Source organism: Oncorhynchus nerka, linkage group LG9a, assembly GCF_034236695.1.
Source record: "Oncorhynchus nerka isolate Pitt River linkage group LG9a, Oner_Uvic_2.0, whole genome shotgun sequence".
NCBI classification, from domain to species: Eukaryota; Metazoa; Chordata; class Actinopteri; order Salmoniformes; family Salmonidae; genus Oncorhynchus; species Oncorhynchus nerka.
Window position 1 is genome coordinate 29,484,213 of NC_088404.1, and position 18,808 is coordinate 29,503,020.

An 18,808-nucleotide genomic window follows, 5' to 3' on the forward strand; every position below is an offset into this window, starting at 1 on the left:
AGCGCGCCCATGAAGGACAGGACCGTCTTTTCCGTGTGGGTCACTGTTGTCTCCCCACAGAAAGAAACTAGGACAGCCATTGTTCTCTGGAGGGTAACTTAACTAGGCTTGGTGGTCTAGAGCTCAGCCTAGCTTGCTCTCCCTCTTTGTCTCTGTTTCTGTCTCTCTCTATCTCTGATACATATTCAACACTACATGCTAGTTTATACAGATTGTATATTTAATCTTCATAATTATTTGTCTTAACTCCAGTCCTGGGAGTCTTTTCATGCGTGTAAGTGCACTTTCATTACCTCCAGCTCTTTTGATGATAATACAAATGAGTGTGTTGTGTGGGCATGTGGGCGTCTCGTTATCTGCTTTTGCTTTGTACCCTGTCATTACCAGAGAAAACAAACAAAAATGTGTTGCCATGCCAACGGCTGAACAGGAAATAACATGTTGAGGAAGTGTGAGGTAAAGTATGATACAGAGAAAGAGGGAGTGGAGGAGACGGATGGAGACTGCTTTAGTCACTGTGGTTTATGCTAGTTCCTCTTTAACCTACAGCACAGTATGTCACTCAAGTTCATCCCATCATTAATCACACGTTATTCACTCTCTCACATCATCTTCTTGTGTATTACATCCAGGGGTTGGAACGGGAATTATTTTCAAATCAATATTTTTTTTCATTCCGTTCCACTGTTCCACCATGAAGGCCTGATTTACGCAGTCTCCTCTGAACAGTTGATGTTGAGATGTGTCTGTTTTTACACAGCAAATACCTAGAGGGCGATTTGCCATTCACAACACTCCCACACTGTTTCCTCTCACTGTAACATGGCCAATCCTCTAGAGCTGTCATCAAGATGGTGGGAGTTCCAGCCATATTTCTCTGTACCATCATATTTTATTTGGTGTGATAAAGATAAGCCATAACAATGCTCTCTTTATCTCTCCCATAATGAACTGAACACAGTGGTTTATTTCTCACTCGTTCCCTCTATTGCCTCACATAGATAGATGATGTATTGTATATAGGATAAACGAATAGAGATATAACAAATCATACCTCACCTAAAATGCTACCCTCCAACGTTATTGGTAATGGTGAGAGATTAGCATGTTTTGGGGGCATGATCTTTGTGCATCTGTAACTTTCTCACTCAACATAATTCATGATTCAGTAATGATTATCTGTAATCATGGCAGCATCCACATTAATGTAGAAGTGTTCAGAAACATATTCTATTCTTATTTACAATAAAAGTGACTCCAAAATCACACGATACATAATATACCGTTAATTTCTATTGGGCACAACATAATCTGAAGCACAACCAAAACAAACTGCAAATGCATCCAACAAGTTTGTGAGTCACAAGCTTGATGTAGTCATTGTATGCTAGGAATATGGGATCAAATACTAAACATTTTACTATATTTAATACACTATTTTTAAGTATTATTTTATTTAACTAGGCAAGTCAGTTAAGAACAAATTCTTATTTTCAATGATGGCCTAGGAACAGTGGGTTAACTGCCTGTTCAGGGGTAGAACGACAGGTTGTCAGCTCGGGGGATTCAAGCCCCCTACTTGCAACCTTCCGGTTACTAGTCCAACGCTCTAACCACTAGGCTACCCTGCCGCCCCACTATAAATACATTTGTATCAACACTTATGACACATTCAATAGGTCGTCTAGATACATCATTTGCATTCATTTCTAAACATATATGTATGAAAATACCCTAAAATAAAAGGTGACATTCTGTACTGTCGCCACATATAAAACATTTGATCTCAAATCCAAAATGCTGTAGTATAGAGCCAAATTAAACATTTTATTTTCACTGTCCAAATAAATACACAGGGGAATGTACCTCATATGAATGTAGAATCACATTTTCAAGGTGTTTCATATAACCTACTTTATATACACGTGCTTAGTTGATTATCTTGAAAGGTGCAATGGATTACTGGAAATGATCGGCTGGGCCATTACAGCAGTCTCTATACGTGTTTGGCTGAGAAGCAGAAAACAAGACAACTACAATAGGCCTCCACCTTTCATGTTGTTGACCTGCTGTAGGTACTTACTTGGAAATGTACAAAGATTTTGCCAGAGTACTTTCCTTTAGAACTGAAAGGACCAAGGACTTGAACATGAACAAAGATTTTGTCTGATTTCTTATCTTTAGATCTGAAAAAACCTGGGTCTTTTCAGTTAGAAGCTAAATATGAACATAGTGATACTATTACTCCCATTGACAGCTTCCTTAATCATCGCATAGATGCCATCTAAATTCCATCTAACAAGAGGTCAAAGCTATTTTTGGCCCTTCACAGCTGAGACTAGAGCTGGAAAAAATCTTCATGAACATCAATGTAGTTTCCTTCATGCTTATGTAGTCAGTCAGTTCATGGTTCTGTCTCATTAGGCTCTCCTTGAATTCTCATTGACCACTGATCTATAGGACTTAGCTACTGTAGGTGAAAGCAATATGAATATGGCTGAAATACCTCCAGTTCACCTACCAGTGAAAAGAGACTAGGATAGGTAGGGGGCTTGAAATAAAGCCCCTAGTAAGAGTAGAAGTGATCTATATTTAATCCGATAACATAGTGGCACTCAATATACCATTCTGGTTGTTGAGATTGGAGGGGGGGGCTTTTTTTTGACAGAGGAGAGGGGAGGAGGATATTCATTGAAAGCAGAGCAGGGAGAAAACAAAAGACCAGATGCGCTCTCAGCAACTGTTCCTGTCATAGACAGAATGAGAGAAAGGTAGAACAGGGATAGAAGGGGGAGAGAAAAGAGGATAGTTAGCAAAACACAAGAGAGGGGCACCTTCCAAGCTAATAAAAAACTGAAGAAGCAGACAGTGACAGAAAAGAGAAAAAAAGAGTGATTGAGAAAGAAAAAATGGAGAGAGAGGCTGCGCAAGGTAGGGTGGGAGGGAGCAAGAGAGTGAGAGGCAGAAGGGTGTGTACACACATGCACCACCCTCTTCCCCATTCTGCCTGTCACAAGGCTCAGAAACCCTCTCTCGCAGAGAATAGAAAAAAGTTGGGCAAAGTCTGTCTCAGCTCCAATAGCTACCAGACACCCACTCCCTTTAGAGGACCGGACTTTCCCTCTCTCTCTCTTCATCTCTCTCTCACACACACACACTCACTCACACACACACACACACACACACTCACTCCTGACACAGAGAAGATAGGATAACTGGAGAGACCATACACACTTCCTACTCATCCAGTAACTCACCCCGCCATCGCCAGACGCTAAAACCAAGATGTGGACTCTGCTCTTGGGGGTTACCTTTGGATTACTGGCCTCCTCCAGGTTGGAACCGGCTCAAGGTGAGGCTGTGCATCTCTCTTTGCCCAGCAGACACCTCTTTGTCTGGGGCTTTTTTTCTCTGCTTTCAGCCTGGAAACACTCTCCTTTGTTTGTAGATTTTGTGGCGAGATAGTGTAGTTTTTTTCATTATCAGCACTTGATGAGCATGTATAGTGTGTGTATGTGTGTGTGTGTATAAGAAGAGAGTAGGATAGGCTGAGGCAGTGCCTGTGGAATGGATGAGTAGACGCCAGTAAAGCAGCGTGCGCTAGGCTACACTAGCACAGACAGGCTTACGTCTGGCAGTCTGAGACTCATGACAGCACAGACACAAAGGAGAAAGTCTCTCTCTCTTTCTCTCACACACATGCTCACATACACACTCACCACTGAGTGTGTTAGGGAGGAGAACAATGAGCCCATGCCAGGCAGCTGCTCATTTCTCATTCCTTCAGCCAGTTATCTTGGTATTGTATGGCCACTGTAGCCTTCAGAAAGCATCTATCTGCACTTCAATCAATGTGAGGATACGAAAGAGCTCTATTCATTGTCTGACCACAGCTGAGAGCTATGCTGCCGTGCTTTTACGCTGCATTTTCTAAGGATATTCATTCATTCCTCTACCTTTCTCTCTCTTTCTCTCTCTCTCTTTCTCTCTCTTTCTTTCTCTCTCTCTCTCTGTTTCTCTCTCGCTGTCTTTCATTTTCTTTGTCTCTCGCTCCCTCATGCTTTCAGTAAGGGCTCTTGATTGGATTTGTGTCTCAGAGCGGCATCTTTCTGACAGGGGGAAGTTGGTGCTGAATCAAACAGGTCTGGGTTAGTCTCGCTCTCTTTGATTTGTTTGGGGGGGATCTCGCTGTGCCTCCTCTCTGGCTCTGTGCCAAAGCACAGCCAGCATGGAGCTGTAAATCTGACTGGTTTAAAGACAAACAAAGAGGAGCTATAGTATGTGTGTTCACATTTCCCCTGTGTATTCCTACAAGTTTATGCCTCTTGGTTTAACCTTAGGGAATGAAGGGTTGTATGAAGATGATAGCTGTGTGTGTGTGCATCTATGTGTGTGTTCACAGTAATTGGGTGTCTGGTGAGTTGAGTCCTGGGGTAGTTTCAGCTCATCCTGCCCAGTCTTTGAACCCTAAATGTGCTGCAGTCCAGACATCAATGTAAACCAATAACCCATTAACAAGGCCTCTCCCATGACTGGAGATCCAATCCACATATGGTTCTGTAAATGACCAAAGCAATAGGACCCTGAAATTTGACCTTCAGAAAAGACTTGCTCTCCTAGCCCCTCTGGCTAATGCGGCCGTCCAATGGATATACTTTTTCAAAAGCAGGTTTTGCTTTAGACACACTCGCTCACAAATACACATGCACATAACGACATCCATGCATAATGCTTACGTTACAGAAATATGAGCTAGGCATTAATACGGCTGTTCCCATTGCTGGGTTGTTTGCTCAGGGTGTCTTGGCAGTTGGCCAGCTTCACTCCGCTCCTTAGAGCACGTTAGACAAGGCCTGATTGATCAGATGGCTACAGGTATGCACAGGGCCAGAGCAGGCTGTGTCCGTCCAGGCTGGACACATGCACGCACACACACCTCACAGAGACCAGCCCATGCCAGTGGCTGTATTTGCTCCCCTGGCGTAACGACCCTTCACGTACCTCTGGGTGTCCATTTCCAAGGTGAGGGGTTCCTGTGGACCAGCACTAGGGCCTCACAAAGAGGCCTTGTGCCCATGCACGCTTGGACTACCGTCACCTGCCATCTGATCTGCGTGGGCACTTGTTTGGCCCCTGTCCAATACCCTTCTACCCTCCTATACCCTTCTCTACCAACCAATCACACATAGGCCTTACAGCCGGCCACCACTAAGTTGAGCCGTTCCTCTCCTCCTTTTCTCCCTTTCTCTCTAGTACTTTTGGTGGCCCCTTCACTCAGTCAAAAGCTGATTGGCTTTTAAACTGATCTTAAACGGGGGGTACCTCCTATTTCAGCACTACTGTATCTTCAAGAATGCTGTTAAACCTATTAATTATGATTTAAAGCCTCTCTGTGAGTCTTAGGTTCCCCAGTAGCCAGGCTGTACCCCCGCCCCCTTCCTTCTCTTCACTGTTCATATACACTGAAGTCTTTGTAGCCAAAGGAAAGCTGCTCCAAAGGCCTCTTTCTGTAATGTATACAGACCCTTACTGCATGAGGCAAACCTGACCATCTCTAATACCCAACCAGACTACATTTTGTATCTGGGACCAATACAGCGGCTGTAACTAAGTCTATTTTTTCACAGAGATGTCTGTGAGCTTTCATTGCAAGTCGATAATCATGTAAGTGTTCAGAGGTTAGGATAGACACATTTAAAAGGTCATATTATGGATTTATCCACTAAAAGGTTCTCTACATTTTTATGTAAGATCTGTGAGCCTATAAGCTAAAAGTCTTTGAAAGACATAAGGGGGAAAATGAATGGGTGACTGAGAGAGAGACAGAGAAAGGGGGGAAAGAGGGGCAGGAGTTAGCCTGGAGCTAGGCCCATCTCCCAGCTAGCTGAAGAGATCCATCAGACAATTCCTGGGCTTCAATACCTCTTTTGCCAATTGGCCTGGACCCTTTGCTGCTGACACAGAGCCCCACGGATCAATCTCGACTAGTCTGCCGACGTAACCATCCGAGGGGGTTTCAACAGGCTCTTCCATTGCGACGTCCCTCTGAGGCCCATCTGCTAGCCTGCTAGCCCCGGCCTGCTAGCTGTCTGAATCTCTGTGCCTCCAGCTCGCCTAGCTACTCACTGGATCCTATGATCACTCGGCTACACATGCCTCTCCCTAATGTCAATATGCCTTGTCTATTGCTCTTTTGGTTAGTGATTTTTGTCTTATTTCACTGTAGAGCATCCTGCTCAATATGCCTTAGCTAGCCGTTTTGCTCCATCCCCCACACATGTGGTGACCTCACTTGGCTTAAATGGTGCCTCTAGAGACAAAACCTCTCTCATCGTCACTCAACGCCTAGGCTTACCTCCACTATACTCACATCCTACCATACCCTTCCTTGTCTGTACATTATGCCTTGAATCTATTCTTCCATGCCCAGAAATCTGCTCCTTTTACTCTCTGTTCCGAATGCAGTAGACAACCAGTTCCTATAGCCTTTAGCCGTACCCTTATACTACTCCTCCTCTGTTCCTCTGGTGATGTAGAGGTTAACCCAGGCCCTGCAGCCCCCAGCATCACTCCCATTCCCCAGGCGCTCTCATTTGTTGACTTACGTAACCATAAAAGCCTTGGTTTCATGCATGTTAACATTAGAAGCCTCCCTAAGTTTGTTTAATTCACTGCTTAATTCATCTGCCAACTCGGATGTCCTAGCCGTGTCTGAATCCTGACTTAGGAAGGCCACCTAAAATCCTGCAATTTCCAACCCTAACTATAACATTTTCAGACAAGATAGAACTGCCAAAGTCGAAGGAGTTGCAATCTACTGAGGCCTGCAGAGTCCTGTCATACTATCCAGGTCTGTGCCCAAACAATTTGAGCTTCTACTTAAAAAAAAATACTTTTCCAGAAACAAGTCTCTCACTTTTGCCGCTTGTTATAGACCCCCTTCAGCCCCCAGCTATGCCTTGGACACCATATGTGAATCGCCGCCCATCTATCTTCAGAGTTCGTACTGTTAGGTGACCTAAACTGGGACATGCTTAACACCCAGGTCCTACAATCTAAGCTAGATGCCTTCAATCTCACACAAATTATCATGGAACCTACCAGGTACAACCCTAAATCTGTAATGGGCACCCTCTTAGATATCATCCCGACCATCTTGCCCTCTAAATACACCTCCGCTGTCTTCAACCAGGATCTCAGCTATCACTGCCTCATTGCCTGCGTGCGTTATGGGTCCGCAGCCAAACGACCAGCCCTCATCACTGTCAAAACGCTGCCTAAAACACTTCAGCGAGCAGGCCTTTCTAATCGACCTGGCCCAGGTATCCTGGAAAGATATTGACCTCATCCCGTCAGTAGAGGATGCCTGTTTGGTCTTCAAAAGTGTTTTCTTCTCCATCTTAAATAAACATGCCCCATTCAAAAAATGTATAACTAAGAACAGATATACGCATTGCTTCACCCCAGACTTGACTGCCCTTGACCAGCACAAAAACATCCTGTGGCATTTTGCATTAGCATCGAATAGCCCCCACGATATGCAACTTTTCAAGGAAGTCAGGAACCAATATACTCAGTCAGTTAGGAAAGCTAAGGCTAGCTTTTTCAAACAGAAAATTGCTTCCTGTAGCACTAATTCCAAAATAAATTGTCCATGGAGAATAAGATCACCTCCTCCCAGCTACCCACAGCACTGATGATAGGAAACACTGTCACCACCAATATATCTGCGATAATCGTTAATTTCAATAAGCATTTTTTCTATGGCTGGCCATGCTTTCCACCTGTTTATCCTTACCATGGCCAACATCTCAGCACCCCCTGCAGCAACTTGCCCAAGCTCCCCTGCTTCTCTTTCACACAAATCCAGACAGCTGATGTTCTGAAAGAGCTGCAAAATCTGGATCCCTACAAATCAGCTGGGCTAGACAATCTGGACCATCTCTTTCTGAAATTATCAGCTGAAAATGCTGCAAACCCTATTACTAGCCTATTCAACCTCTCTTTCGTATCATCTGAGATCCCCAAAGATTGGAAAGCAGCCGCAGTCATCCCCCTCTTCAAAGGAGGAGAAACTCGAGACCCAAACTGTTATAGACCTAAATCCATCCTTCCCTGTCCTCCTAAAATCTTTGAAAGCCAAGTTAACAAACAGATCACCGACCATTTCGAATCCCACCGTACCTGCTCCACTATGCAATCTGGTTTCCGAGCTGGTCATGGGTGCACCTCAGTACTGTGCAGCCGTCTTCATCATCATGGCCAAGGCTTTTGACTCTGTCAATCATCGCATTCTTATCGGCAGACTCAATAGCCTTGGCTTCTCAAATGACTGCCTCGCCTGGTTCACCAACTACTTCTCTGATAGAGTTAAGTGTGTCAAATCGGAGGGCCTGCTGTCCTGACCTCTGGCAGTCTCTATGGGGGTGCCACAGGGTTCAATTCTCGGGCCGACTCTCTTCTCTGTATATATCAATGATTTCACTCTTGCTGTGTTGATTCTCTGATCCACCTCTAGGTAGACGACACCATTCTGTATACATCTGCCCTTCTTGGGACACTGTGCTAACAAACCTCCAAATGAGGTTCAACGCCATACAACACTCCTTTTGTTGCCTCCAACTGCTTTTAAATGCTAGTAAAACTAAGTGCATGCTCTTCAAACGATTGCGGCCCGCACCCTCCCGCCCGACTAGCATCACTACTCTGGACGGTTCTGTCCACTGAATATGTGGACAACTAACCACTACTGGTTAGACTGTAAACTCTCCTTCCCAGACTCACATTAAGCATCTCCAATATAAAATTAAATCTAGCTGGCTTCCTATTTCGCAACAAAGCCTCCTTCACTCACGTTGCCAAACATACCCTCGTAAAACGGACAATCCTACCGATCCTTGACTTCAGCCATGTCATTTATAAAATAGCCCCCAACACCCTACTCAGCAAACTGGATGTAGTCTATCACAGTGCCACCCATTTTGTCACCAAAGCCCCATATACTACCCACCACTGCGACCTGTATGCTATTGTTGGCTGGGCCTCACTACATATCCGTCGCCAAACCCACTGGCTCCAGGTCATCTATAAGTTTTTGCCAGGTAAAATCCCACCTTTTCTCAGCTCACTAGTCACCATAGCAACACCCACCTGTAGTACGTGCTCTAGGATATATATTGCACTGGTCATCCCCAAATCCAACACTTACTTTAGCCGCCTTTCCTTCCAGTTCTCTGCTGCCAATGACTGGAACAAATTGCAAAAATCACTGAAGCTGGAGTCTTATATCTCCCTCTCTAAATTTAAGCATCAGCTGTCAGAGCAGTTTAACAATCACTGTATCTGTACACAGCCAATCTGTAAATAGCACACTCAACTACCTCATCCCCATATTATTACTTACCCTTATGCTCTTTTGCACCCCAGTAGCTCTACTTGCACATCATCATCTGCACGTCTATCACTCCAGTATCAATGCTAAACTGTAATTATTAACCCCTCTATGGCCTATTTATTGACTACCTCCCTACTATTCTACATTTGCAGACACTGTACATAGATTTTGATATTTTTATTTTCTATTGACTGTATGTTTGTTTATATGTAACACTGTGTTGTTGTTTTTGTCGCACTGCTTTGCTTTATCTTGTCCAGGTCGCAGTTGTATATGAGAACGTGTTCTCATCTGGCCAACCTGGTTCAATAAAGGTGAAATAAAACTAAATTAAAAGGAGAAACAGTCCTTCAGGTGACTTTGCCTGGGTGAGTTTTGTCTGAGGGGGGGCGGATCTCATGTTTCACCTGTACCACCGGTCTATTGGCTCTGTGGATCCTGTGACCAGCAGAGTGAGGACTAGCCATAACAAACATGCTGGCTCTGCACTATCTTGACAGAGAGCGAGAGAGAGAGAGAGATTTTGCAGAAATGTATGGTGACAGTCTATATTTGTGGCTGTGGCGTTGTTTCTCAGAGAGAGTTTAATAAACACATATATCACAGAGAGAGAGAGAGAGAGAGAGAGAGAGGGGTGTGTGAGAGGGAGAAAGATAGTAAGAGAGAGATTTGCTTCTGAGAAAATCAGAAAATCAGACATAGGTGATAAAGAGCAGCCCGTCTGGTGTTCGTCTGGTGTTCGTCTGGTGTTCGTCTGGTGTTCAACCTTCCCAAGTTCTCTCACGTCACCCCGCTCCTCCGCTCTCTCCACTGGCTTCCAGTTGAAGCTCGCATCCGCTACAAGACCATGGTGCTTGCCTACGGAGCTGTGAGGGGAACGGCACCTCAGTACCTCCAGGCTCTGATCAGGCCCTACACCCAAACAAGGGCACTGCGTTCATCCACCTCTGGCCTGCTCGCCTCCCTACCACTGAGGAAGTACAGTTCCCGCTCAGCCCAGTCAAAACTGTTCGCTGCTCTGGCCCCCCAATGGTGGAACAAACTCCCTCACGACGCCAGGACAGCGGAGTCAATCACCACCTTCCGGAGACACCTGAAACCCCACCTCTTTAAGGAATACCTAGGATAGGATAAAGTAATCCTTCTCACCCCCCTTAAAAGACCTAGATGCACTATTGTAAAGTGGCTGTTCCACTGGATGTCATAAGGTGAAAGCACCAATTTGTAAGTCGCTCTGGATAAGAGCGTCTGCTAAATGACTTAAATGTAAATGTAATGTAAATGTTTGGCTTTCAGGCCTGATAAGATGTACGTAGCTAGACAGAGCACAGACTGCAAATTGACTGATGTTTTGGATTTGAGGCCAGTGTATCAGTTTGTGTGGTAGTCGTGGTGGTGGCTAGTGTTTGGATGCCAGTGTATTAGTGTGTGTTGGTTGGAGGCCAGTCTATCAGTGTGTTCTGGTTTGGAGGCCAGTGTATCAATGTGTGTTATTTGGAGGCCAGTGTATCAATGTGTGTTATTTGGAGGCCAGTGTATCGCAAAGTGTTGGTTTGGAGGCCTGTGTATCAATGTGTGTTGGTTTGGAAGCCAGTGTATCAATGTGTGTTGGTTTGGAGACCAGTGTATCAATGTGTGTTGGTTTGGAGGCCAGTGTATCAGTGTGTTTTTGTTTGGAGGCCAGTGTATAAATGTGTGTTGGTTTTGGAGGACAGTGTATCAGTGTGTTTTTGTTTGGAGGCCAGTGTATCAATGTGTGTTGGTTTGGAGGCCAGTGTATCAATGTTTTATGGTTTGGAGGCCAGTGTATCACAATCTGTTGGTTTGGATTCCAGTGTATCAGTGTGCGTTGGTTTGGAGGCCACTGTATCAGTCTGTGTTGGTTTGGAGGCCAGTGTGTCATTGAGTGTGGTGTTGGAGGCCGAGTGTATCGGTGTGTATCAGTGTGTGTGGTGTAATTTGCTGTGTATAGCTACAGGAGAGAGACGAGAGAAGAGCCTGTCTGTTCCAGTCAGTGCAGCTGGAGAATCTGGCATGCACTGTGTAAAAGCTCCCTTTTCTCCCAACTCGCAGCCTCTGTATATCCAGACCCTCTGTGGTCTCTGGCCCTTTCAAGTCCATTAACTGACAATAGCATCTTTTCGAGAGTCACTGCCTTGGAATAACAGGATCTTGGAGTGACAAAGTTGTGCATGGCCACTCTCCCTGCATGCTAATGGTAACACCTCTGATTCATTGGTTACCCTCTCTCTTCTGCCATCCAAATGCTGTGTTCACTTTTATCCACTCTGGGCAGTGTATGTGCGGGTGTGTGTGCTCGTGCGCTTGCATGCGTGTGTTTTCCTCTAATGCAGAGTTCCATGGTGAACACACAGCTAGAGCTACACCCTCCGAGCCCAACCATCACTAACGGTAAAGTAACTTCCTGCTCAACCTCCTCTCTCTGCCAGTACTATGGTATTCACCAAAGTGCTGGATCAGGCAGTTTTACTGATGCCATAAATGTTTAATGTTCATTTTCAAAATGTGATATGTCATCGGTTAACATACCAGGTTGATAAGTGAACTACTTCAATACTATGACTCTCTACAACTCTGTGCTGTTGTCAAAGCAGACTGCAGTCAGACAGGTAGAAGATCAAAGCAAATTGTCAGAAACACAAGTGGTGAATCATTGAGACATCAAAACATAGAGCAATGTCAAATAGTGTAGGCATTGAGACAATGTTACTCTGGTACACTTTGCAATTTGAAAACATAAAATCTGCATGTGTCTTGTTCCTTTTATAGAGTTCTGTGTTAAAATCTTTAAGTGTGCGTCAGTCTAAGTAACACAATAAAAAAAATCCCTATGAAAATCGCCAGCTGGACGGTGTCCTCCAACACATTGGTGAGGCTGGCTTCCGGGTTAAGCAGGAAGTGTATCAAGAAGCAGTGTAGCTTGGCAGGTTTGTGTTTCGGAGGATGTATGGCTCTCGACCTTTGCCTCTCCCGAGTCTGTAGGGGAGTCTGTAGGGGATTTGCAGCGATGGGACAAGACTGTAACTAGCAATTGGATATCACGAAAATAGGGAGAAAATGGGTAAAAGTAGAAAAAAAATCATAATAATAACAATTTGTCCGTTTAATCTAGAGATATGTTTTTTGCATGGGATGCGCCTCAGTCCAATGCATCTGTTTGTCAGACCATGAAATATTCAGAATATCGACCACCACAAGCCCCAGGGGACTAGTCTGAAGTTAGTAGCGCTGATCTGCCACCTTCCGAACGGTTTCGCCTACACACTAGTATGACCAAACTATGGTAAGATGAGACTTTCACAAACATGATGGCGTTCTGCATTTTGTGTCACGGGACTCATCAGAAGGTGTCATGTAAATTTCCTGTATTACCAAATCACGAGAGAGCAATTAAGAGTTATTATAAAGTCCATCTTTAATTATATGAGCTTCACCATAACCCTGTGACTCTCAGATCAATTCAGTGTCTATAAATTCATTATCTGAGAGTGCTTACAAAACAGTTCTTAGTATCATTTATAGCCAAGACACACCCATCAATACTCAAAACATGACAAATAACAGATCTTAGGAACATTACACAAAGAACCTTTTACCAGAAAAAGGAGTATCATATAGCCAGACAGCATTAGCTATAAATTATCGTTCAGTTTGCCCTCTTAGATGACGTTCTACTTCTCGTTCTTGGTACCACTTAGGACCAAAACATTACCTCATCCAATGGCATACAGTGGGGCAAAAAAGTATTTAGTCAGCCACCAATTGTCCAAGTTCTCCAACTTAAAAGATGAGAGAGGCCTGTAATTTTCATCATAGGAACACTTCAACTATGACAGACAAAATGAGAAAAGAAATCCAGAAAATCACATAGTAGGATTTTTTATGAATTTATTTGCAAATTATGGTGGAAAATAGGAATAGTTACAGACACATTCACAGATAAGACAAACCTGACCTCTCCCCTCTCTGAGTCCCAAGTAACTTTCCGCATAAGCATACTTATGAACATTGATAAAACATCTTCTTTATCAATGTTACCTAAAGAATTCTGATTCTGCCACAACAAAGCTAAACTATACAAATGAATGGAAGTATAGAGATAGTTTTGTGCCAACAAAAAATAAGGGGTCAAAAGTTACAGGCGGAGTCAGAAAGATGGATGTCAGAGGTATTTCAATGTTTTGTAAATGTAATTTTAATTCCTCTGTCTGTATATTTCAAGACATAACATATGAGGGTGCAGTGAGATACTCGATGGGTTGTACGATACTCTTCTTGTAAGGTATCTTTAAAAAATATATACTCAAACTGGAAATCAACCAATCCTCAATAGTTCACACAATGCAACGGTCAAATTCTTTAGTATCTGAAATTTTCAAGAGCCTGTTAGACTGAGAGAAACAAAATGGTGCAGGTTGAGGCCATGTGAAGAAAGTGATATGGGTGCTGGAGATAGGGGTGGGGGCTAGTGGGTCTGGGAAGGTGTGATGTTTGTGTACTGATGTTTGTGTGATGTAGTAATTTGTATGAGTATGTTTTGCATACAATTCTAACTTAAATGACAGAGTGTAAAGAAGGAAGCCTGTACAGAAAAAAAATATGCCAAAGCATGCATCCTGTTTGCAATAAGGCACCAAAGCCAACTTTAGGTCCTGAATACAAAGAGTTAGGTTTGGGGTAAAAACACAACACATCACAGCTTCATATTTACAGCTTCATATTTTCAAGCATAGTGATGGCTGCATCATGTTCTGGGTATGCTTGTCATCGGCAAGGTATACAGAATTGTCTACGCAATAGAGCTAAGCGCAGGCTAAATCTATTGTGTCTTAGTCTACTTTCCAACAGATATCGGTAGACAAATTCACCTTTCAGCAGGACAATAACGTAAAACACATTGGCAAATATACACTGGAATTGCTTGCCAAGACGAATTTTTAAAATAAATGTGTATAATCCAGGTGTGCAAAGTTCTTAGAGACTTACCAAGAAAGACTCACAGCTGTCATCACTGTCAAAGGTGATTCTAACATGTATTGACTCAGGGGGTTGAATACAATGGTTGTATCATTTGATTTACTCAATATGCCTACCACTTTGAAGATGCAAAATATTTTTTAAATTGTGAAACAAACCAGAAATTAGAAGAACAAAAATGGAAAACTTGAGCGTGCATAACTATTCACCCCCCCCCAAAGTCAATACTTTGTAGAGCCCCCTTTTGCAACAATTACAGCTGCAAGTATCTTAGGGTATGTATCTATAAGCTTGGTATGTCTAGCCACTGGGATTTTTGCCCATTCTTCAAAGCAAAACTGCTCCAGCTCCTTCAAGTTGGATGGGTTCCGCTGGTGTACAGGAATCTTTAAGTCATACCAGAGATTCTCAATTGGATTGAGGTCTGGGCTATGACTAGGCCATTCCAAGACATTTTATTCCCCTTAAACCATTCAAGTGTTGCTTTAGTAGTATGCTTAGGGTCACTGTCCTGCTGGAAGGTGAACCTCTGTCCCAGTCTCAAATCTCTGGAAGACTGAAACAGGTTTCCCTCAAGATTTTCCTTGTATTTAGCACCATCCATCATTTCTTCAATTCTGACCAGTTTCCCAGTCCTTGCCGATGAAAAACATCCCCACAGCATGATGCTGCCACCACCATGCTTCACTATGGGGATGGTGTTCTTGGGTTGATGAGAGGTGTCGGGTTTGAGCCAGACAAAGTGCTTTCCTTGATAGCCAAAAAGCTCCATTTTAATCTCATCGGACCAGAGTACCTTCTTCCAAATGTTTGGGGAGTCTCCCACATACCTTTTGGTGAACACCAAACATGTTTGCTTATTTTTTTCTGGCCACTCTTCCATAAAGCCCAGATCTGTGGAGTGTATGGCTTAAAGTGGTCCTATGTACAGATATTCCAATCTCCGCATGTGACACTTAGATTGCACACAGGTGGACTTTATTTAACTAATTATGTAACTTATGAAGGTAATTGGTTGCACCAGATCTTATTTATCGGCTTCATAGCAAAGGGGAATACATATGCATGCACCACTTTTCCGTTTTTTTTTCTTCATTTTAATTTTTTTCATTTCACTTCACCAATTTTGACTATTTTATGTAGGTCCATTACATGACATCCAAATAAAAATACATTTAAATTACAGTAATGCAACAAAATAGGAAAAAAGCCATGAGGGGTGAATACTTTTGCAAGGCACTGTATGTATCTAATCAAAACATATTTGTGTTTTACTTTCCATTAATTAAAATAACATTTCAGAATTTTTCTTCGACTTTGACATTACAGAATATTTTGTGTACATACTTGACAAAAAAATAAATCACACAACAACATGTGGAAAAAGTCAAGAGGTATGAGTACTTTCTGAATGTATAGCCCTGAAGCGACAATAAGCAATGACATGACAGATAATCAGAAACTTGTGCTCATGATTTATGGTTGTGTGCATTCGTGCATGTGCGTATGTGTGTGTGTGTTTACTCCAGTGAAACAAAATATTGTGAAACAGAAGCATTTTGAGGTTAAAACACATTATATGAGTGATATATTACATGATATCTTACAGCACTTAGACTGCATCGAAAGCATTATGAAATGTAATAACTCATAGGAAAATGTATGAACATAACTAGCTTGAATACATTTGTAAGATGAGTTCGTCTGTATTCGTCTGTATGCTGTCTATTGTTTAGGAGCATAGTCATATGTATGCTGAGTGACACAATGGCAATCAACGATCTCAACAACTTTATAATTGTTATGCAGATGAGTGAGGACCCAACAGCGATTCAACAGAAACAGAGTCTTTTAATGTCCAAACAGGGAAAACATAAATCCTCAATCTTTACAGGAGATGTCCAAACAGGGAAAACATAAATCCTCTATCTTTGCAGGAGAGTCCTCCTTCTAGTAGTAGAGGAGAATTGCAGGGCTAGCGGCAACCGACTGCAGGTCCCTCTGGGTAGGCGCGGGCCGTAGAGGACAGAGACACCTGCTCACACGCAGCATCTGATGAAGAGGCAGATTACGACAGGACGGGACAAGGGCAAAGCAAACAAGAATCCGACAAGGACAGAAGCAGAAACAGAGAGAGAAATAGAGACTTAATCAGAGGGCAAAAGAGGGGACAGGTGTGAGAGAGTAAACGAGGTCGTTAGGAGAATGAGGAACAGCTGGGAGCAGGAACGGAACGATAGAGAGAGAGAGAGTAACCAATACGACCAGCAGGCGGAAACGAAGAGAAGGGAAAGCACAGGGACAAGACATAACATGACAGTACCCCCACTCACCGAGCGCCTCCTGGCGCACTCGAGGAGGAAACCTGGCGGCAACGGAGGAAATCATCGATCAGCGAACGGTCCAGCACGTCCCGAGATGGAACCCAACTCCTTTCCTCAGGACCGTAACCCTCCCAATCCACTAGGTACTGATGACCACGGCCCCGAGGACGCATGTCCATAATCTTCCGAACCCTGTAGATAGGTGCGCCCTCGACAAGGACGGGGGGAAGACGAACGGGGCGCGAAGAAAAGGCTTGACACAGGAGACATGGAAGACCGGGTGGACGCGACGAAGATGTCGCGGAAGAAGAAGTCGCACTGCGACAGGATTAACGACCTGAGAAATACGGAACGGACCAATGAACCGCGGGGTCAACTTGCGAGAAGCTGTCATAAGGGGAAGGTTACGAGTGGAGAGCCATACTCTCTGACCGCGACAATACCTAGGACTCTTAGTCCTACGCTTATTAGCGGCTCTCACAGTCTGCGCCCTATAACGGCAAAGTGCAGACCTGACCCTCCTCCAGGTGCGCTCACAACGTTGGACAAAAGCCTGAGCGGAGGGGACGCTGGACTCGGCGAGCTGGGACGAGAACAGAGGAGGCTGGTACCGAGGCTACTCTGAAAAGGAGATAGCCCGGTCGCAGACGAAGGAAGCGAGTTGTGAGCGTATTCTGCCCAGGGGAGCTGTTCTGCCCAAGACGCAGGGTTTCGAAAAGAAAGACTGCGTAAGATGCGACCAATCGTCTGATTGGCCCGTTCTGCTTGACCGTTAGACTGGGGGTGAAAACCGGAAGAGAGACTGACGGAAGCCCCAATCAAACGGCAAAACTCCCTCCAAAATTGAGACGTGAATTGCGGACCCCTGTCCGAAACGGCGTCTGACGGAAGGCCATGAATTCTGAAAACATTCTCAATGATGATTTGTGCCGTCTCTTTAGCAGAAGGGAGTTTAGCGAGGGGAATAAAATGAGCCGCCTTAGAGAACCTATCGACAACCGTTAGAATAACAGTCTTCCCCGCTGACGAAGGAAGACCGGTAATAAAGTCTAAGGCGATGTGAGACCACGGTCGAGAGGGAATGGAAAGCGGTCTGAGACGGCCGGCAGGAGGAGAGTTACCGGACTTAGTCTGCGCGCAGTCCGAACAAGCAGCCACGAAACGACGCGTGTCACGCTCCTGAGTGGGCCACCAGAAACGCTGGCGAATAGAAGCAAGCGTACCCCGAACGCCGGGATGGCCGGCTAACTTGGCAGAGTGAGCCCACTGAAGAACGGCCAGACGAGTAGGAACGGGAACGAAAAGAAGGTTCCTAGGACAAGCGCGCGGCGACGGAGTGTGAGTGAGTGCTTGCTTTACCTGCCTCTCAATTCCCCAGACAGTCAACCGACAACACGCCCCTCAGGGAGAATCCCTCGGGGTCGGTGGAGGCTACTGAAGAACTGAAGAGACGGGACAAAGCATCAGGCTTGGTGTTCTTTGAGCCCGGACGATAAGAAATAACGAACTCGAAACGAGCGAAAAACAGCGCCCAACGAGCCTGACGCGCATTAAGTCGTTTGGCAGAACGGATGTACTCAAGGTTCTTATGGTCAGTCCAAACGACAAAAGGAACGGTCGCCCCCTCCAACCACTGTCGCCATTCGCCTAGGGCTAAGCGGATGGCGAGCAGTTCGCGGTTTCCCACATCATAGTTACGTTCCGACGGCGACAGGCGATGAGAAAAATACGCGCAAGGATGGACCTTATCGTCAGAATGGGAGCGCTGGGACAGAATGGCTCCCACGCCCACCTCTGACGCGTCAACCTCGACAATGAACTGTCTAGAGACGTCAGGTGTAACAAGGATAGGAGCGGATGTAAAACGCTTCTTGAGGAGATCAAAAGCTCCCTGGGCGGAAACGGACCACTTAAAGCACGTCTTGACAGAAGTAAGGGCTGTGAGAGGAGCTGCCACCTGACCGAAATTACGAATGAAACGACGATAGAAATTCGCGAAACCGAGAAAGCGCTGCAGCTCGACACGTGACTTAGGGACGGGCCAATCACTGACAGCTTGGACCTTAGCGGAATCCATCTGAATGCCTTCAGC

At 44.6% G+C, this 18,808-nt stretch overlaps 1 protein-coding gene across 2 annotated transcripts in view; it reads left to right on the forward strand.

The window, feature by feature from the left end:
- The first annotated feature begins 3,006 nt into the window (after positions 1-3,006).
- Positions 3,007-18,808, forward strand: part of LOC115134156 (CD44 antigen-like) — a 44,372-nt gene continuing 28,570 nt past the window's right edge. The window contains exon 1 of one of the 2 annotated variants that reach the window (XM_029667844.2): positions 3,007-3,352. In XM_029667844.2, the coding sequence (XP_029523704.2) occupies positions 3,286-3,352 (67 nt within the window). In that variant the 5' untranslated portion in view covers positions 3,007-3,285. Of the gene's footprint in view, positions 3,353-10,586; positions 11,807-18,808 lie in introns of those variants that run through there. The other variant, XM_029667843.2, reaches the window with a different exon arrangement.